We start from the raw sequence: 21,507 nt of genomic DNA on the forward strand, positions 1-21,507 counted from the left end.
AAGGAAAATTAAACAAAACTCTATTTTATATTTTTAAAGTTTATTTTTATTTATTTTGAGAGAGAGGGAGAGGGAGTAGGGGAGGGGAAAGAGGAGAGGGAGGCAGAATCCCAAGCAGGCCCCAGGCTATCAGCACAGAGCCTGATGCAGGCTCAGAATCACGAACCCTGAGATCATGACCTGAGCCAAAGTTGAGTCGGACGCTCAAGTGACTGAGCCACCCAGGCGCCCCGACCCTCTGTATACTGATTAAGAGCGGTTTCTTTGAGTGTGGAGAGCTCTGAGGTCCCGCCTCCGTGCTTACAGCTCCTTGGGAGCCGGCACGTGCTGGTGCCTCTGGGCCCACACGTGCGGTGCACTCAGAAGCGGAGCCCTCCCCTTGTGTCCCATCCCGCTTGTCCGTGGGCAGAGAGCTTGTATTAATGGAAGAGTGGTGACCTTCACTGCAGTCTCTGCTGTTTTAGGAGCGGTTCTAGTGCGCCCGTTGTGAGATGCTGGAAGGTACAATTACTTATTAAAATCTCTCCCCTAGAGGTCTTTATTTTGTGATTTCTGTGCGCCCCACACGGCAGAGGAGCCTGCCCCCCGTGTGCACCCCCCCACTCCCGCCAGGAAACGGCACAGGCACCGGAAGCCTTCCGGAGGCCTTCTAATCACTGTCAGAGCTGAACAGAACTAACAGGAACGGGGAGGTGTTTGTAGTAAGTCTTAGAGACGAAGAGGAGGGGCGAGTCTGTAAACCGGAGGGAACACGGAAGTGTTCATGTCACAGTGGGATTTCAGGAGCTGATCCCTGAGGAGGAGGCTGGAGGGGGTGGAGGAGAAAGGCTGCACAAGAGCGGACCGGCTGGTGGGCAGCGAGGAGGGGTGGGCGCGGGTGCCGCGCGGCCGTGCTCCCGGCAGGAAGGCCGCTCCTGCGGGAGGAGGACTTTGGGCAGGTGCAGAGTGGTGGTCGGTCAGGGGCACGGGCGGTGGGTCCTCTCCACACTGCCTCAGTGTCTTTGCACCCCTGTCAACTTATCAGTCTTTTTCAATAACGGGTTTAGAGCTTTATGTTGGCAACATTGTGAATTACGCTAATCACAGAAAATACGAAATCAAATGATGTTCAAATTACAACATTCAGGAAAATCCTCGTAAATATAGGTCTGGTTTGGTGCCAGCTTCAGAGCCAGTAATAACGATTGTGACACTTACCCTGTTTTACTTATTTCGTAAAGGTCCAGTGCGTGTTTACTTAAAGTGTCTCTCAGCCTTCATTCATACAGGACGTGTTAGAAAAACATTGCAATTTCTTAAGTATAAAATCTACGTAATTTATGTTTTGTGGCGGCACTGACTTTTGTTGACTTGAAAGCGCGGCATCTGTACCAAAACCTGAATACGCTTCATGGCTACGCAGCGTGTTAAGCCCCGAGGGCGGGTGGAGTTAGTGGGAGGGCTTGGGGATGGGGGCTGCTTAGCCCCGGCCGCCCCGGCTGCGGGTCCCGCCTCCCCGCACATCGGTGATCTGTCTGCGCAGGATCGCCTTCCTCTAGATGGTCTCTAACGTATGTTCTGGTGTAAACGCCTGTGGAATCGATTCTTATTTACCAGTTCATGAATATGGTGACTCTGTGGACAAATGATTGTTTCCCCCCCATATCAGCTCTTTCTCTCTGTTGCCTGGAAAGAAACTTCCAAAAAGAGCAAGTGATAATTCTTATAGAAATTTTATATATGTTTGTAAGTAATGATCTTATTAGAAGGAAAGAGAAAATAAACTTCCCCAACTTCCTACAGTTCTTAACAGGTGTGTGTGTGTGTGTGTGTGTGTGTGTGTGTGTGTCTGTGTCTGTGTCTGTGTGTGCGTGCAGTTACTGCGATCAGAGTGTGTTTATTTCTGTCAGGGCGTTGCTTACTAGGTTTCAAGTGTTGCTGTAAGATTCAGTTGTGTTTTCTAATGATTCTGACTTGCTCCTGTTTCAGGAACATTCACAGTTCAGTTTTACGATGGAGTAATTCGTTGTTTAAAAAGAATGCACATTAAAGCCATGCCCGAGGATGCTAAGGGGCAGGTAAGAGAGTTCGGCATTCCTAGCTGCCCACAGGGATGTCTTCTGGAATGGTGACCGATCAAAAAAAAAAAAAAAAAAAAGATACATACATGTATTTGAAAGTGAACTAATTGTAGGATTATGTGCTGATAGCCCCAAATACCAGCAAGAAAAAACAGCTTAGAATGTAAGAGAAATTATACACTTGATTTTTGCTTCTTTGGCTTTAGACCTTCTAAAGTTATAGGTCGCTAGTTTCTGTTCCAGGTGAAATCCCAGCATCCACTAAGCTGGTGTTGTCCTAGCGACCCAGCTGGATCGTGGAGCCAGTCTATGGGAAGTGAGGTAAGTGCCTTTTTTTGATTTTGTTGTGTTCTTCCTGGTATATAGTATGATTTAGAAAGTTAATTTTTAATATAAAATTTTATATTGAGTTCCTTATCTTCTTTCCTTTTATAAACCATAGTCATTAATCTTCTTTGAAAAGGCGCTTACCTGACACTCTGTAGGCTGATTCAGGCAGGGCTCCGTGAGACCCAGGATGAGAGCAGTGTGTTACATACCTTGTCGCTGCTCAGGGCGAGACTGATGAGCGGTGAGCATTGGACGGAGAGTCTGGGGGGAAGTTAAAACCATGATTCCATTGGTCGAATATGTTTCCTGAAATACTGGAAAGAAAAGGTGCCGCTAGAAATTTAAAAGATTTTCTTTTATGTTCTGCTGTTATTTGGGATTTTCAGCACCTGGACCTACAATTAATGTTAAGAATTGAAAGTAACCTATAAAAGTGTCTAATAATGGAAATACGCTGTGTATTTGTTCCATACCATGCAGTGCAAAGTGTCCCTCTGAAATGTGTTCAAATCGTCTGGTCAGCTTCCATCCAAGTGTGTACACTTAAGTAATCTAGTAATATGGATCAAAAAACTATTCCTGATCTCTTCTGAGAAGTGTGATCATTTAAAATCACCTGTTTTTTAAAAATGTAGTTTCACAGAGATGAGCTTGCAGTTTTTCCCCCAGTTAACATGGAAATGCAGTGTAAAATGGAAATGCTTCTATCGGGAAATTGCTTTGTGTCTTCCTACTTCTATGTATTAATAAAATGTTCCTTTAAGCATTCAATGGTGTGATTTCTTGGTTCCTGCATAGACAGTTGATTAAACCATTGGAAACTTAGTATGTACCTGTTTATTTAAACAAACCTTCTCTCTCTCTTTTTTTCCCTTCAAGGCTATTATTTATTATTCTGGTTATGTATATGTTTGTGAGATGGCACTAACTCTAAAACTTCATTTTTTTTCCCAAAGTGAGATACTGAGCAAGTCTGGTTTGTGGTTATAATTACAAGTTATAAGAATTAATTCATTGGATGTTATTGGGCATTTACTTTTAATAAGTAGTTACATTATGATGTATGTGAACATTAAAGTCACTGCCAGAATATAAACTATTGAAATAGAATATGGGTAGCACTATATTCTTAATTTACATTTTTCTTCATAATTTTTAATTATACACACACTAAAAATATTTGAAGAGTTGTTTTTTTATACAATGCTCTCTTTTCAAAGTGTCTTTGTTTCCCGAAAAGTTTTGGCTTGTTTTCATGTAGGAAATGGACTGAGGTGTAGTGTAGAAAGTGCTGAGAGAACCCGGCTTTGCATACGTACACCTTCTAAATTTCGAGTACCTTGAGCATTGCTTTGTAAAGATAGACAGTAAATTTACTAAACCAGCAAAGGATAAGTAGATGCAATATGGAAATACCCTTCTCTAAACTTCCTGTGGCTTTTTCTATCCTATCTTGTCTTCTTGCACGTGTGCTGATGTAAAACTCACTAGTGCTAAAGCATTGCTCATAAGGTCCCTGACTATTTATGAAGCGCTTTTCTGCATGCGTTATTTAATTGGGTTCCCATAGCAGATCCTTTGACGTAGCTGTGACTGATACTCCTGTCTCACATCTGAGGAATTCAGAACTTAGAGAATTGAGCGACTGACTGAAAATGTCACACGAGCGTAATGCGCAGGTGACTGTGAGGTCCCACGTGACTTCGGCACGCTGTGCACTGTGCACGGCTCTGTTACCTACAGGGAGCGCTGAAGCGTATCAGGAGTTCCAATTCGTCAAAGGATCACCCCAGTTATTTTTAATACTGAATCTTAACCTATTTAAAAGTAGAGGAGGGGAGCACCTGCCTGGCCTAGTTGGTTGAGTGTCTGACTCTTGATTTCGGCTTAGGTCATGACCCCAGGGTTGTGGGATTGAGGCCCATGCTAGACTCTGTGCTGAGCATGGGGCCTGCTTAAGTTTCTCTCTCTCACTCCCTCTGCCCTTCTTTCCAGCTCATGCGTGCACTTTTTCTTAAAATAAATAATAAATATAAGGGCAAAATAAAGGGAGAATTCTTTAATGACACACCTGTGTTGATTCCGTGATTAACAAGTCATATGATCAGGCACTTTTAAAAAATACCTAATTGCACTTTGGAGAGGTAAAACAGGAATCTCTCCCGGTGTGCTGTTCATTGGATAGAAAAAGAGCTGGAGTGGAATGTACCTCTGGCATTCGTCAGCATTTCTGTAACAATTTATAAAGGTTTTCCCGCAGCATGGAACCCAGAGGTGAACACTGTGCTCTTAGTAAGGCTGCACAGGTCTGGTCCCTGCTGAATTGCACAGTCTGCTTCTCTGGTTGTACTTCTGTTCCTCCTCCTGCTGTGTGGACTGCCCTCTGTCTGGGCCACTGGTGCTCTCTCTGCAGTACTTCAGTGTCAGTGTCAGGGGCCAGCCAGCCGGAGCCCTCAGCTCCCCAGCCCGCACCTGCCCCTGTGCCCGCTCGCACACACTGGTCGCCGTGACTTTGTTTTGTTCTTCCGTGGCATTGTGTTACTCCTCTACTGCCTCTCCTGTCACACTGTCTTATAGTTAATTTTATTGCCTTTCAATTCCTTATAGGGAGCACCAAAAAACGTAGCTCTAAGTGAACATGGGGTTGGACAATACTGGTTTGTTTTGAGGTTGTTTTTTATTTTTATTTTTATATTTTTGGCAGACTAGAGACATAAATGTGTAACTTACAATCGTGTCTCAATTTGCTTTTTAATAAGACCTGCACTGGGGACACAGTTTGAATACTGAGAAAGCTGGATGCTGGGTGTTTTCCAGGTGGGCACAGAGACGCGGTCCCTCGGAGCCCGTGGGTGCGGGGCCTTCCGGGCAGCAGTCTCTGTTGCTCGTGACTGCTTGGCGGGCCTCCTGGCACGTGGAGCGAGGTGCTTGACGGGACTGCGGAATGAGCAGTGCGGTGCAGTCCCATGAAGTTTTCAGTCCGTTTCCATCATGAGGGAGAGAAAGAAACATAGTTTTTGTAAATATATATATATATATTTTTTTAATGAAAGAAACAGGTTTTGTTTGTTGGTTTATTTTTAGTGGCTTAGTGTCTTCACCATATATTTTCATGACTGAGCAGCCATCAACCTCTGTTGACTAATGATTGAGGTTGGTTAATGTAACTTGTGAAGTTGTTTTTGATGTAGAGAAGTAGTTGTAGATACTTGGACTAAGAATTTAGTGTATTACCCATTTTGGTTCAATTTGAGCTGGTCTCTTTGAAGCTTAGTGGCCATAGTGGAAAATTAATTGTAGAGATACTACAAATAACTTGTTTTAAGAACATCTTTTTGGTTGTGAAGATTTAAATGTTAACACCACTCTTTTACTTTTATACAGATTTCCTTTTTTTTTTTTTTTTTGAGAGAGAGAGAGAGACACTGAGCAAGCATGGGGGTGGGGCGAGGGGGGGAGAATCTCAGGTTCCACGCCCAGCGCAGAGCCTGATGCGGGGCTTGCTCTCAGACCCTGGGACCATGATCTGAGCTGAAATCAAGAGTTGGATGCTTAACCGACTGAGCCACTCAGGAGCCCCTCCGTACTTTTTACAATAAGCATTTTTAGTTTAGAAAAATTACGTAGCAACTAACTTTAAACATCAACACAGGAAGAATAAATCCCTGCATCGCAGAAGAATGGTAATCAGCACAAATCCAGGAAGTTGTAGAGTGCGGGAAATTAGTCTGGAGCCTCACCATGTGTATATAAGACACTTTGGTCAAACCACGTGGCTCTTTTTTCTTTAGTAATTTTTTCTTTTTTTTTTCTTTAGTAATATTAAGCTGTTCTGATACTTTGGTGTCCAAACTGTCAAAGCTTTAAAAATTAATTAAATCATATCTTGAATTCTGTGAAATCATCCATACTTTGTTACATTCTTCCCAACGAGGAATATTGTTCACTGGAAATGCATTTCTTTTCATCTTTGCCAAATTGCAACATAAACATTTTTCTCCCAATTCTTCTATGATTTGTTGTATTCAGAAAAGAAACGCAGTTCACCATTTAGATCCAAAGTACTGAGACGGAAGGTCATGTCGTGTTCCTGATTTGTTACCGGGCTTCCTCTTTTATTTTAGATTTTATTCCTGTGAAAATAGTAGCAAAGGAATATTTGCTATTGAATATTTCCCTCTTTTATGTAAGGTTATATAATCCCACTAATCCATTAGGTCAGTAAATTTGATAATTACCATGTTGATGATTTATCTTGTAAAAATAATTAATTCGTTTTTTTACATATGTGTGTGTGTGTGAGATTTTGTTGCTTTGAAAATGTGAGACATGTTTTTATTAGTGTAATTGAATTTTGATTAATTTTTTAATACTTCACATGTTTTGTTTTTCCTTTGGAGGATTGGATAGCTTTAGTCAAAGCAGCTACTGCAGCCAAGAATAAAACAGGGAGCAGACCCCGCACCAGCGCTAACAGCAGTAAAGATAGAGACAAAGAGGAGAGGAAATGGTTTAAAGTACCTTCAAAGAAGGAGGAGACTACGCCTTCTATAGCTTCATCCGAAGTGGAGAAGAAGGAAGATCTGCCCACGTCTAGTGAAACATTTGGTACAAAATATATTCTTACGTTCATTCCTGTGGCGGGGTGAACTCACCTAGTGAGTAAGCCAGACCCCTTGGCGACCTGTGGTTCGGGGCTGTGGTTACATGGTTGGGCTCTTCCCTAGCGTAAGTGGCTAACTTTTGCGGCGAGTAACAGAGCCGGGGTAGCGGTCTAGCGTGGGCCCTGGCTCACGGGTGCCCTCGGCATTCTTGAATAGAAGCGAGTTCAGATCTTGACGCTAAGTTCTTGTTAGTAGGCTTTGGGGTTTTTGTTTTGTGGGTTTTTTTCTCCTCTAACTTTTTAAATGCTTCTGCATGTGTTTCAAGACGTAATATGGGAGAAGCAGTGAGTCCTTTTTGTCTCGCTTTTCTTTCCTAAAGAATAACGACTTGGTCGCTTTTTATTTCTAATATATCAGTCTGGAGAAATTTGAGTTTTTGAAGTTCTGTGTCAAGCACTAGGTTAAAAAAAAATAAGTGCAAAGCATTTTTACTATTTTGCTATTTAAAAACAAATCATGTGTTTTAACTTTGGATTCTAGATAAACTCTCACTTGTGTATTCTATTAAAAGTAGGACTTCATGTAGAGAACGTTCCAAAGATGGTCTTTCCACAGCCAGAGAGCACATTATCAAACAAGAGGAAAAATAATCAAGGCAACTCATTTCAGGCAAAGAGAGCTCGACTTAACAAGATTACTGGTAAACTACAATGATTCTTTTGGTTGGGGGGAATGGAGGGTTTGGTTTTAGACTAGTTTGTTTTTAATAAAGCAAAATGTATCTGTTGTTGTAGTGTAACAAACCAGTTCACAGGGAAGACAGGTACTTCATGGTTCCTCAGGGTCAACATTCTTCAGTGCTGTCAGCTTTTTCTCTTGTGAAATGTGAAAACTGTCGCCTGTTTTCTGCCTACCTCACAGGGATGTTGTGAGGGTGAATAGGATCAAATGTGATAAAATTCCGTAGTTTTTATATCACCCTGGTGGCAGGAGTAGTTTCTGTTAAGACTCGAATTATCTGCTTTTGTCCGCCTGGGGAGGACACAGTCTCTGAGGTTCTAAATATCACACAGACCTTCCTACTCTTGCCTGGGCTCCTTAGAGATGGCAGCGAGTATGGCTGGGAAGATGAGTGTTCCTGGATCTGTGTGTTCCCAAAGTAAAAGTACTTCCAGAAGTTTCTTACATTTCTTATCTTCAGGTTGGTTCCTAGACTCTCATCTAATTTTTTTTGTGCCTGCTTTAATTTAGGAGGCAGGGTGTTAGGACCCTGAAAACTCTGGCAATCCCAGTGTGGCCAGTGTTCACAGGAGAAGGGGTTTAAGTATTGGAATCAGGGCCAGTCACACGAGGGCCCGTCACTTCCAGGGCCTGTTCAGCTGAACGATTCTAGTTTTTCTACGAGATCGTAAACATGTTTAATTTTTCTGAGTATGTGTTAAAAGCAGAGTTAAGATACTTTTAATTATTCAATCATGTGTTCTTCTTTTGAGGACAAAATGGTTTTTAGTGTCTTTGGCCTAATAAAGCTGTATAAACCTTTGTTGGCATTCTTTTAAATAATTTGAAGACGCTTGGTGTCACTGTCAGATCACAGAGTACATGTAAATCAAACGTTCTGACCGGAGGAATAGAATCCCACTGAAAAAGGACCCTGCAGCTGAGTGTTCTTTAGACCCGTTGTTTTATTATCATAGTATTCCTTGTGATTATCATTGGTTTCAACAGGTGAGAACATTTAGTCTTTCCGCTTGTTAACATTATTTTTGTGCCTTTTGCTGATAAGGAATATTTTTGGCCCAAGGACAGGAAATATTTCAGACTAATTCACCCATTCCACCTTTTCCTCAGACACTCTTAGCTCTGGAGCAAGCCAGAGTGCTGTCAGGTGACTGAGACGTCAGGTCTGCGCTGGCAGGATGGGAAGTGGGGCTGTGTGCTGTGGCGGGAGACGAAAGCGCTTCCAACCCCAGTGCTCCCAAGACTAGAACAGCACTCCCACAGGGGCCAAGCCCAGGGAGATGGACGTGATGGTGACCGTGACTCTGACTCTGACGCCGTGTGCCTGCCAGCTTACCAGCCTCCAGGCTTTTCCTGCCCTGCCGTCTGGATAACCTGCTTTTAGTTTCAGGCAGTATATTCTTACGTGTGCCCTACTGAGCATTTCCAGCCCAAGGCGCCCCCTGCCCCCCCATTTAAAGAAACAAAAGGAGAAAATAGCTTAGTCCACAACAATGTATTATTTACATGTGGCTTTGAAAAGACAGTAGTGGCGGGAAAACCATTTTACCCTGTGTCTCAAGGAAGTCCTAATACCACTGGTTGCTTAGTGGGACTTTGTCCTTACTTCCTGGCAGTTGGGGCAGCAGTAGAAAAGTGTAAGATTTCACAGATGTGAAGCCATTATGCTTTTTTCCTTTTATTGACTCAGAAGATTTGAATGTATGGTAATCCTTTGAATCACCTGTTTCTGTTTTCATGTTGCCATTATATCATGCAGAAAGATAATAGATCTTTTATAAGACTGTTTTCTACAGTTGAAACTTGGCTTGCCTCTGTGTAGTCAATTTCATTTGCAGGCCATAAAAAGAGATGAGAACAATATAAAATAGTGATTGTGTTATGGGATTATGGTGTATTTTAAATGTATCAAGCTCACCTACATCAAGCCTACCAATTTGCCCCTTTGCTGCTAAGTGGAATCAGGCTACGATCGTGGAAGCATCCTGGCCTGCTCTGACGTGTGTTCCCCCGCTCCACATTTTACTTATCTTTGAAATCATTCAGGCTGGAACTAAGCGGACCAGCCCCTGGATAAATTAAATTCCTATATTTACTCTCTTTCTGTTCCCTTCCCGATAGCCACACCCTGTAGAGATTCTAAACCTGAACTCTGATTAGGGGATGGTGTAGGATGGCCTTTTTTGGGAGTTTTCGAACAAGCGCATATTGAAATGGTAGTTGCATGGTGTATATATGCCCTTCCGGTGACCTATTTTTCATTATGTGACAACCCTTATTGATAGTTATGTACTTTATGCATCCTGATTTAGAACTGACAGTTTTATGGAGAGATTCAACAGTCCATGCTTTGGGACAAAGTTGCAAGCAGACTGCAAGCAAATTTGAGTAGATTTTAAGATACAAATTGTCAAGGGAGCAATGGAAGAAACAGCAATTGGTGCATGGTCTGATTCTACCAGTTCTAGGGGTTCCCAGAATTTCAGCCAGCTTGGATACGTTTGTACAGCTTGAGGAACTTCAAAAATTATTGGAAAAAACCCAGAGGTTGGAACGGGCCAGTACATGTTACGGATGATAATTTCAAGAATATTTGATTCTTATTCCCAGCAAGAATGTTGTGTTTGAATCCTCTGTTTGAATTCCCGGTGGTGGAGTCCCTGGCTGAAGATTAGAGCACAGATTTCACTGCTTACTCATGCCTCCTCCCCTTTGCCCTTCCGGGGCCCTCTGGCCGCTCTTCTGTGCGTTCGGCAGAGGCAGACAGCTGGGATTTTGTAGCTGAAGTACCTTGTTGAGGAATTGTAACTTTGCGGGTGGGCCTTAGTAATATTTGATGTTCTACTTTTATCTGGTATTTACATAACATCTTGAAGCTGCATAATGCATTCTGTTAAGATAATTACAGATACATTCTTTTGGACGTGGGCCTGTTAGCGTCCTGTAATTAATAAGCATTTACAAATAAGTAAAACTAACTTCATCTGTATCTCTTTCCTTTCACTAAGGATGTTGCGTTTTTACCCAGAATATTCACAGGCCAAGAAAACAGATTTCGGACAGCCTCTTAAGGCAGCAATAGTCAGAGACCTTTGAGAGACTTTTATTTCTGCCCCCTTGTTTGTATTTGGTTACCTCTTTGTAAGATAGCATGTATATAAAGTTCGGAAAGATTTTCTTGATCATATCTGAGGCATTTGAATTCACTGAATACTAAGCATTATGTTTTCTAATCCAATTTTGAGTAGTTTTTATTAAATGCCCCATTACTTTTTAAAAATTTTTATTATTTTTTTGTTTTTATTTATTATTGAGACAAACAGAGCATGAGTGGGGGAGGGGCAGAGAGCGAGGGAGACAGAATCTGAAGCAGGCTCCAGGCTCTGAGCTAGCTGTCAGCACAGAGCCTGAGGCGGGGCTCGAACCCACGAACTGTGAGATCATGACTTGAGCTGAAGTCGGACGCTTAACCGACTGAGCCACCCAGGCGTCCCCCCCCCCGCCATTACTTTTTATAAGAACATTACAAAACTTCATTTTTCCATCACAAACCTTTGGGTGGGAATTGCTTTTAATTAACTGGGTCTGTAATATCCTAATTTACATTCATGAGTATGTCTGAATTATTTTGTTTCTTTTAAAACTTGTACCTCATTTTTGTAATTTGAGGTCTCTGCTATGTACTGATGAGATTTAAAAAGTACTTCTATCACCTCTAAGAAAGGAAACAAAGTACAAGATATATTTGATAGATTGAATAGCAGAATATTTGCCCTGTTTGAGTAAACCTTAGAAGTGGAAACTCTACTCATTTCCCTCGCAAATGAACTTGATTCCCTAATTGTTTCTCTTTCCATTTCAGTAGTAGTGATTCTCAAAAATATTAGCTAGAGAAGAAAAACCTAGTGAACGTGGTTTTAAATGTTAAGGAAATACACCATGCTGCATCTGTTTCAGGCCTCTAAAAATATGTTCAGAAGTGATATTAATATAATCAGGATGGAATTTATGGTTTGTAAGCTTTTTGTAACATTATTTCTATATTGGCCTCCCCTCCCCCCAGCTCCATTTAAATCTACATTTAATATTGTGTGAGCAAACTACGTAGACTGTTATCTCAGACGGGACCAGACACATTTTTAATACCAGTCCTTGATCTGTGGAAATCATTGTTTTACACTGAGCCTTTTCTGTTTTAAATGAACAATTCCGGGTGCTGGATATTCAGTTTTCTAATAAAGGGAAGGTGCTTTTGGCCTAATTTAACATCTCTATATTTGAATTCCCACTTAGATTACTTAACATCTTCGAGATAGTTACCTAAAACAGTCCATTGATGTTGCCACGTGGGTGGCTCTGTTTCTTGAGGCAGCTGGGGGCCTGGGGGCCTTGGGGGCACTGTTCCCTCCTGTTCACTGCACTCCTAGGCAGCCTCCGTGGTCCGGGCGGTGTATCCGCTGCAGGAAGCTGACTGTTAATGGTGGTGACTGGTCACCAGGCTCCCCTTCGAAGCGGAGGTCTGCTGTAGCCAGCTTGGACATGGCAGACGTGACCTTCTATGTGCCCAGGGGTCATAAGCGAAGACACACTTGCTGTATTACGCAAGCGTTCTAAACTTGGCTGTAGCGACAGTACTTGTCAGGTGCTTAGCAAAGAATCTTGCCCAAGTAAATGCCTTTAGTTTATAAATTAAGACAGAGTTTTATTATAAGGTTAATTTATGTGCTCTAGATAAAATACTCTGCCCTGGAAAATTGAGAATTAGCGATACACATTGGAGTAAACTGGAATTCCCAAATTATTTCACCGTTTGTAGAATGAAGCTGTAGTATTAAGTCCGAATGTGGGAAAGACCTGCAGTTTTTCCCCCATTGACGTGAAACCGATCCATCAGAGTTTTGGGCACTTTGTCAGGAAGATAAGGTGGTACAGTGGGCTCTGGGGATAAACCCATGAAGCCTTGGTCGAAAGATCCATGTGGAATTAAACACTGGGAGTAGTTGTTTAGCTAATATAACAACAAAGTCTAATAGATGTTTGGAAGGATTTCTCAGATCTTGATATTAAATCTATTATTTCATTTGTATAGCCAAAGCCCATATTATGAGTATTACTCTCACCAGTCTTAGGTTCCTAGACATTATGTCATACAGTTAAAATGTGTATGCGTGGTTTTTTTTTCTTAAGGATATCTTTAGGAGTAATATTTTTGTACAGAAAATGAATTGTGTAAAAAAAACTCAAGTTCTGATTCAGTCTCTTGAGTCATTATAAAGGGTTTTCGTGTTTTTGTCAAGTAAACTGTTGAGACTATTTGTTTCCTGTATATTAAAATGGATGGGGGATTTCAACTGCTAACGTTTGGGGGAAATTGACTAGATTGAAAGCCAATATTTTTTCTAATGAGCAATTTCTGTACAATTTTCCTCAAGGTTTGTTGGCATCCAAAGCTGTTGGGGTGGATGGTGCTGAAAAAAAGGAAGACTTCAATGAAACGGCTCCAATGCTGGAGCAGGTATGAAATGGTAGCATTTGATTTTTTTCAAGGTTCCCACCTGGAATGATCACGGAGCTATAGTATCCACGTAATTGAAATTGCCCTTTGATTGGATATGGGAATAGGAAGCTAATTAATCGATGCTATATTTCTAACTCAGCCTTCTCCAAGGTATACAGATAAACTACAGACTTCGCTAGTGTTTGTTTTCAGTAGACTGGCATTAAAGCCTTTGTCTCCAGCATTTGAAGGCCCGGAGACAGGCCTCCCAGGGTGTAAGCCTGCAGCTGGATCACCTTTACCTAGCTCACAGAGAGGCCCTTCCACAAATACTTTCCACTTGTGAGTTAACACAGGGTTTTGACATCTAGTAAAGCTTCTTTTGTAAGAAGTTTCTTTTATATTGTAACGATTGGTGTTGTTAGACTGACTGTGTGTTTTATGAATTGATCAATGAGCCATACATTTTTGCAGGATGTATATTTTAGTAACTACAAAAAAAGAATTTTAAAAAACTATTAAGGGTCTGTCTTTAAACCACCTAATAGAGGAATTTAAAAGTGGAGGTTGCAGTTGCTAGATTTTGCCTTGGCTTCCTTCACATTCCCACAGTACCTGTACATATAAATGAGCTGTGCATGCTTTTACACTCTCTAAGGGCTTAACTTCTGGGGCACTGCACTGTAAGACTGTAAGGACACAGTGATAGCCATAACTGATCTCCTTGGTTCTCCTGTTTCAAAATCTGAGCCTTAATGTAGTTTTAATATATCCTTTTTGTATTCATTTAAGTTTCTTTATTAGTAGCCTAATCAAGAAGACTTTAAAATGAGTATTTTCTGCCCTTCTCTAGATGCGTTTTAAAAAAAGAGTCCAAATTTAATTGATATTGTATTGAGTTTTTCAGGGTTATTTTAGGCCTGATTTGATAACAGTGCATTGTTTTGGTGCCTCCATTAATGTTGTATTAAATCAATGGTCTTTTAAATTGATTAATATGTCAGCGAATCATACCTTCTGATTTTCTGTGATCATCAAGCGGTTAAGTCTTTGCTGTTATTGTCAGCATATCAACCAAATTTTAAGTGAAATTTTTTACTGTGTATTACTCTATTCAACGTCCCATATCTAACAGTATTTTGTATTTTCACCACTGTTTATGGTATTCTCCGAATGCAATACGTCAGGGACTTGGGTAATAAAATGTTTCTGGAAAATTCATTACAATGTCAATCTCTCATGATGCACAGTCGTGCTGCGGTGAATGTGGTTGTGAAGCTTACATGTCGGAGTCAGTGGAGAGGGCAGGGCTCACTTCAGAGAAAAGTACAGAAAACAACAGTCTGAAATCGAGTTTATGAAAAAAGGAAAGAAAAATTGAGTAACTCGGCTGTTTCTGTTTGCATCATTAAGACATTTTGAGAGTCCTTGCCAGTTTTGTAACAAAGAGACCAACAGTCATTACTCATTACTGAAAAGTTTGTAAATTATTTTAGATTCTTAAGGAACATGATGCCTCATTGTGAAAATGTTTTGTAACCAAACTCTTAATTTTTATGCTGTTTGCCCTGCTTCAAAGTTAAAAAGCCGAGTTACAGAACTCTTAATTACAAGTATTGGTACAATTATAGACTTAAAGGAGAGGTATTGATTGTCACTAACCTCTGTTGTCTTAATGAGTTAAATAATGTCACTCAAGACATAGATTTATAACAGGCCTATAGCCAGAACTTACTGTGCTAATGGATTTTCTTTATTTACACTTGAAAAAAAAATTCAAACTGTGGTCTTGAACCCCAATTCTCAGATATTAATTATAGATTATTTAATTGTAATAGGGAATTGTCATGTTATATTTACTTTTGGATAAAACCTGCATTAGATGCATAATTCAGTAAGTTTTTAAAAATGTTAATTTGTCCTTGTTTAGAAGTTAAGCACCTTATCAAGATACTACTTTAAGTTTTAAAATCCTGTTTTATAACTTTGTAACTCGAGAGTACTGGATGCTGTAGTGATGTCTCTCACACATGTGAAGATGAACAATAAACTTGTTTACTTACAAGTAATGGCTCTAATTACTTTTCTGGCAACACCTTTTATGAGAAGTTTAGGAGTCCTTTCCATTTATGGAGTACTTTTTTCAAATGATTAATCCGCACTTATACACATGCCTAATGAGCAAGTTCAAGCCTAGACACAATGACAACCGAACGAGGGGGGTATACTTGACACCAGCCTTTTACGTGGCGTGTCCCGCAGGCCGCCGGCGGCGCACCCTCGGGTGCCCTGCTCAATGGCACATGCACGGCAGACGTGGAGCGCCTTATACGTTAGCGGGAGCAGAAAGCCCTCTGGCCCCCAGACGATGCGCTTTCGTGTTCCAGAGACCTGCAGACTGCTGACCTGATGGTCATCCCTCCTAAACGATAAGGAAGTAAAAAGGTTTCCTGGGGACGAGCACGTTGATCGTAGCGTTAGCAACGTAATTCCGTAGAGAGGCCTGCCTGTCTGGGCAGAGGTTTTTGAAACAGTGTGTCTCCCATTTTGCTCTCAGAGACTTGTATCAGAACGAGGTACAGCCCAGGCCGTCCGGCACCAGAGACCGTAGATCCATCCAGTGTGGTTATTCTCTGTTGTCTTTGGACACATTCACATGTATTTCCATGTAGGTAGGAAATTGTACTGCCAAATGAATAAAGAAATCCTTTATGAAAGAACTGACAAAGTTCTAATTTTTTTTTAAAAGTATCAGTTGGCAGGAGGAAGGTAAAAATTCTCATCTAAGAATGCGACGTATTTTGTTTTTAAATCCAATGTTTTTAACTTACACTTGGTTTTACTCCTTGGTTTTTTTTTGTTGTTGTTGCTTGTTTTGTATTGTTTTTTAGTCTTTTAACTCTGTAGTGCTGGTGGCTCTGATTTCATGAAGCACTATGCTTATGAGACTCCAGCTTCCAGCACTAAAACGAGTTAAAGATAATGTTTCGTTAATTTGGTCATTGTTTTCCTGTTGAGATCTTTCTTTAAAGGGAAGCTGTCTACTTAGACCTCTGCATTCAACTTGATAAAAAAAATTTTTTAACAAAACATCTAAATGTCAGAAGCTTAAATATTCCTCTAATGCTCCAAACCATGGACATGCTGTTATTTACCTAATTGTTATCGAGGTAGTGGGTAACTACAGTTTGAAAGAGGTGTATTTCAGTAATACCGTGAAAATATTTGTCCATCACGATGACCTTTTATATTGTGAGACTATTATGAATAATATGGCTTTTTTAAAAAAATCGAGTTTAGACCAAAAGCTGACAGCATCCCTTTAAAGATAGCCTATTCGACTTTTAGTTAATAATTTGTGGGGTTCTTTTTGGTTTTTCATTTGTAATAGAAATGTTATATGTTGCTTAACAATGTTTTTGGATACTAAAGTTGCTTAACAATCAAAATAGAATACAAGAACAAAAATGAAGAAACCAAAATAAAAATATCAATTTTTTATTATTTATTCAGGCGATTTCACCTAAACCTCAAAGTCAGAAAAAAAATGAAGCTGACATTAGCAGTTCTGCCAACACTCAGAAACCTGCACTGTTATCCTCAACTTTGTCTTCAGGGAAGGCTCGCAGCAAGAAATGCAAACATGAATCTGGAGATTCTTCTGGGTGTATAAAACCCCCTAAATCACCACTTTCCCCAGAGTTAATACAAGTCGAGGATTTGACGCTTGTATCTCAGCTTTCTTCTTCAGTGATAAATAAAACTAGTGAGCACAGATTTTTAAAAAATAGTTGCTTATCCTATAAGATACATTAAAAACAGTTTGGTTGTAGTTATATTGTATTTTTATGAAGTTGCTTTTTAACAATTCAGACTTAAGTGGATATGACAGGGAAGGCTTAAAACTCTTTCAGGGGCAAAAACCATCTACATTTCTGACCGATTTACCTTGTGGAGACTGTACGTTGAATAACGCAAATTCTGTAGTTTGACTCTCCTCAATTAACAGTAATCCGAGCACAATGAGAGGCCTGATTCATTACAAAAAACCAAACCAAAACAGAGAGATACCAAAAGACTCACACTGGGTATTTTTCCGCCACTCCTAAGACTGGTCTCATGCGTAGATTTGGTTATTGTTCCCAGTTGTCTTGATGATCCCTGCGATAGGTTTTACTCCTTCTTGTTCTGGGATTTGGAGTCCAAACTTCAGTGTCTTCTTACTGAAGAAGGGAGGAGAATGCTTCCTTCCTCTTATTTTTAAAGATGATACTGTTTCAGAATCACTCAGTCTTTCAGGAGTTAAATTAGTCTTTTTAAAAATAGCCTTCCAGCGTGGATCTGGATATTTAAAAGGTTTGTGGGGACACTCTGTTTCTCCGGTTCGGTTAGTATTCTGAGTTAGAGACAGTCGCCGGACAAAAGACACTTCCCTTTGGCGATCCCCACAAGTGAACCAGTATCCTGATTAGTGAGTGAGTAGGACACATCATCTTAGAAACTCCTCCGTATCATGGATTTCCCACAACAGTCAAAAACGTTGGCGTCGAGAAGACTTTTATCAGCCAAATACAGTCTCTTTCTCCCAGTTCAGTTGCCATATTTTCTACCAGACTGTATTTTTGAATTTTTGAGTAGCTGTGGTATTCTTTGGTTTTGTTCTTTTTAATAAACGGATAAAAAGAATGGGAACAGAAACACTCAGTTGTTTCCTCATAAACTTCATTTCATTTTGGCATTTGCCACGAAATAATGTTAGTGGGCACCACGATGTCACATGACATTGATAAGTATTTTATTTTGGAATTGTTTTGTATTTTGGTATTATCGCCACAATGTTACAGCAATCGAATTTTATCCTTTCATTTCTTTCTTCAGTTATCACTATGTCTTTTTATTTTGATTTTTTGTAATACGACTTTTAAATACCCAAAGCATCAACCACTCATTTCCTCCTTCTGAGTTAGCGTGAGTGTATTGGCCTGTGTAATCCTGCCTGTTCTAGATTCTGCAACATGTTTACAGGCCATGTAGAAAGAAGAAAACTAAAGGTTAAAAAACAAAACACAGATTTCCAGCCTTTCATGTTACCTAGCTAGAAGATGCTTAATTGACCCACCGAGTTAGTTATTTATAAAAAAATATATACAGGAGGGCGAGAACAGCATTACATTTTAATATCCTCATTATTTGCCTATAATAAGCACTTAAAGTTTGTTGTGTTCAATTTTTTTTTAATGAATCAGGCCCAAAATGTTTCTAAAAATCCATTTGTGGGAACGAGGGTGGGATAAACTTATGTATGTTAGTTTTATTTCGGCAAGTAAAGCACTGACTCTACAATGCATGTCAGGTTTTTGTCACCTATGGTCCCTGCCTTTTTTGTCCCTTAGAGTTTCTTGATTTGTAATGTAGCAAAAGGGATCTATTTTTTTTTTAATTTTTAAAAATCTCAACTACAGAGAGACTATTTTCCCAAAGGAAGAATGGCAACTAACACAATGATCTACAATTAGAGAATTAACTGTAGACTGTCACTTGGGAAACTACCTGAAATCGATGTTCCATGTGATTTTCTTTTGGTTCTAGTAGGCCTTAGACCTTAGAAGTTTTGATTAGCTTTTTGTGAAGGCAGTTTTTGCCTTTGATTCCTTTTGGAACATGCCGTTCCTTGTGGATACCTAACAACGTCAGAAGGCAGAATTTGAATCATTTTTCCCATTTACCTCCTTAAATATTATAAGATGATCCTGGCATGTATCTGCTTCGTGAACATTGAAGATCTTTTTCTAGGTTCTCCACAGCCTGTGAACCCCCCTAGACCTTTCAAGCATAGTGAGCGGAGAAGACGATCCCAGCGCTTAGCCACCTTGCCCATGCCCGACGATTCCGTAGAAAAGGTTCCTCCTCCCTCTCCAGCCGCTGATGGGAAAGTACTCTCCATCAGTTCTCAAAATCAGCAAGAGTCTTCAGTACCAGAGGGTAACGTATATTGATTTCCTACAGAACCAAACATAAAAGAGAGAAAGATGATTAAAATCTTAAGACATTGCTTCTTTTTTCTCCTTCCATCTTTTGGCCTTAAAAGCCCTTTGTTTACAAATAATTATCGAGTGCCTTTATGTTGGGCACGATTTGACATCGATGACATTTTAATCCACGTTGTTGTTCACCGAGCCAGTTGACCTCTGTTAATACTCTGTTACATCCTTTATTTTGTGTAGTGCCCGAGGTTGCACGTTTGCCACTTCAGAAGCTGGGACCCTGTCTCCCTCTTGACTTAAGTCGTGCTTCAGAAGTTTCAGCACCGCTAGCCCCAGATCCCGTTTACCCTAATGAATGTCCCAGGCCAGAAAAGGAAGATACACAGATGCTTACGAATCCTTCTTCCAAAGCAGTAGCTGATGGAAGAGGAGCTCCAACAGCAGCAGGTAAAAAAAAAAAATCATTTTACAAGTAGCAAGGCTTGCACTTCGAGGGTACAGACATTCTGATGTTTAATTACGTTATTTTAATATGTAATTCCTCTTCATAGATAGTTTTATGTACCATCTGTGGGATATAGGGTTTCTGTTTAAAGTTGTTCGTAAGATCATTTACCATCTTCACCTGGCCTGGTCTAATGTGTAAAATCAGCCACTAACACTTTTTGGGGACAATTTTATGATACTGTAACATATGATATGGTTACATTATTTTAATCAGAAGTTTTCTAAAATTTTAACCTCAACCAAAGAGTATATATAATTTTAAAAAGACGAATACTAATTTCACATGTTCTTCTAGTAAATTACTAGTTTGGAGATAGATGGATGAAGGAAGTTTGAATTGAGCCAGTTCAGAGTTGGAGGAAAATGTAAGACTGTTTCCTGATCTGCAGCCCGGAGCTTGGGGGCCGATGATTTAATAGCCCCCGCCCGGAGTCCCTTCATCTCCCAGCTCGGCCAGCGTAAGACAGAGCCCGCTCCTTCCTGGGGGTGACGCGGATGAAAATAAAATGACTGAAGTAACCTAACTTTTTAGATTACTGCCTTTACCTTCTTTCAAAGTAAAAGTGTAATATTAAATACACTTTTTGATTTTTTAAATAAAGATTGAAGTTATTTTGTTTCCGCATTTTGTTTAAGAAGAATCAGTGCCCAAATATGAAGATTTATAGGTTTTGAAACATTTGTCATTTCCCAAATATGATCCATTGCCTTTTGACTCTTTTTCCAAGCCCCTTCTTATCCCTAGGGTAGTTTTTCTTTTCCCTTTTCCCACAAAATTTCTGAATTACCATTGACTCTGAGATACTTTTCCTGATGAAAGGCTTATACAGTTGTTTAATAATCTGGAGTATTTTGCAGAACTGAATATATGAAAAGTATGTTAAAGTTATAATCTGTATCCCCTGGGGAAATTATTTTCAGTTGTGCCTTTGACAATGTTTGTGTTTTGTTTGAATAAATATATATATATGTATATGTATATATTCTAGTTGCAACATAACTGACACGTAGGCCAGTATCAACAGCTATAGAATAACGAAGAGCGATTTTAGATTATACATCCTGAAGTGGCAAAATAGTGACTGCGCACGAAGTGGAAATCCCTGGTTGACGTGGGTTTGCTGCTTACCGGGGCACTGCCCTTGTCGCTCTTCAGCGCTCCTAGCGCGTGGGCGGACACGCTGCTAGTGACGACTGAGGTGTGGTTCTTGCTTCTCGCAGTGGTTTGGGGGCTGGGAAGGCGTAGCATTCTTCTCCTCTGTAAGTCTTGGAGGCAACTTTGAGAAAGTCAAAGTAATAAGACAGTGTTCTGGAAAAGTGAATGGTAGAGAGCAGTGGAGATTGATAAGACGATGAAGCTGCAGGTCGGTTGGAGGGGGAGGACCTTCCGGGTGTGCGGGCATCTGGCCGCCTTCGTTGCATCAATCAAGGAAGTGCATGGTTCAAGTGTCAGTTCCTGAAAGGCCATTTATTAGAGGGTTGAACACAGTCACAGTATTCGAATGTGGCATGATAGGGGTTCTAATTTATTTCTGTAACTTCTTTTAATTTTTTATTTTTGGAGGAAGTAGTGGAATTCAGGTCATATTCTAATTGGACACCTTCTTATTAAAACTTTGTGAGCCTCTCAGACTTGCTTTGAAATTCTGAGTCGTTTGCATGCGTTTCTCTCTTAGCATTTTTATTTCCTAGCTTCTTTCAACTATTTTGCAGTCTTGTGGGACTTCGGTAGTCTTTCGTGTAGAGTCCAAGTGCGAGGGGTTTTTGTTTTCTTTATATATATA

The 21,507-nt window shown here is 40.3% G+C and overlaps 1 protein-coding gene across 3 annotated transcripts in view; it reads left to right on the forward strand.

Annotated features, from left to right (window-relative positions):
* The window catches only part of PHF20L1 (PHD finger protein 20 like 1), an 80,303-nt gene that overhangs the window by 18,570 nt on the left and 40,226 nt on the right, over positions 1 to 21,507 (forward strand). The window contains exons 4-11 of one of the 3 annotated variants that reach the window (XM_029923657.1): positions 1,969 to 2,057; positions 2,304 to 2,381; positions 6,791 to 6,998; positions 7,569 to 7,694; positions 13,168 to 13,250; positions 16,746 to 16,998; positions 19,026 to 19,214; positions 19,457 to 19,663. In XM_029923657.1, the coding sequence (XP_029779517.1) occupies positions 1,969 to 2,057; positions 2,304 to 2,381; positions 6,791 to 6,998; positions 7,569 to 7,694; positions 13,168 to 13,250; positions 16,746 to 16,998; positions 19,026 to 19,214; positions 19,457 to 19,663 (1,233 nt within the window). Of the gene's footprint in view, positions 1 to 1,968; positions 2,058 to 2,303; positions 2,382 to 6,790; positions 6,999 to 7,568; positions 7,695 to 13,167; positions 13,257 to 16,745; positions 16,999 to 19,025; positions 19,215 to 19,456; positions 19,664 to 21,507 lie in introns of those variants that run through there. The other 2 variants (XM_029923658.1, XM_029923659.1) reach the window with 2 other exon arrangements.

Source organism: Suricata suricatta, chromosome 15 (genome assembly GCF_006229205.1).
Source record: "Suricata suricatta isolate VVHF042 chromosome 15, meerkat_22Aug2017_6uvM2_HiC, whole genome shotgun sequence".
NCBI lineage: Eukaryota > Metazoa > Chordata > Mammalia > Carnivora > Herpestidae > Suricata > Suricata suricatta.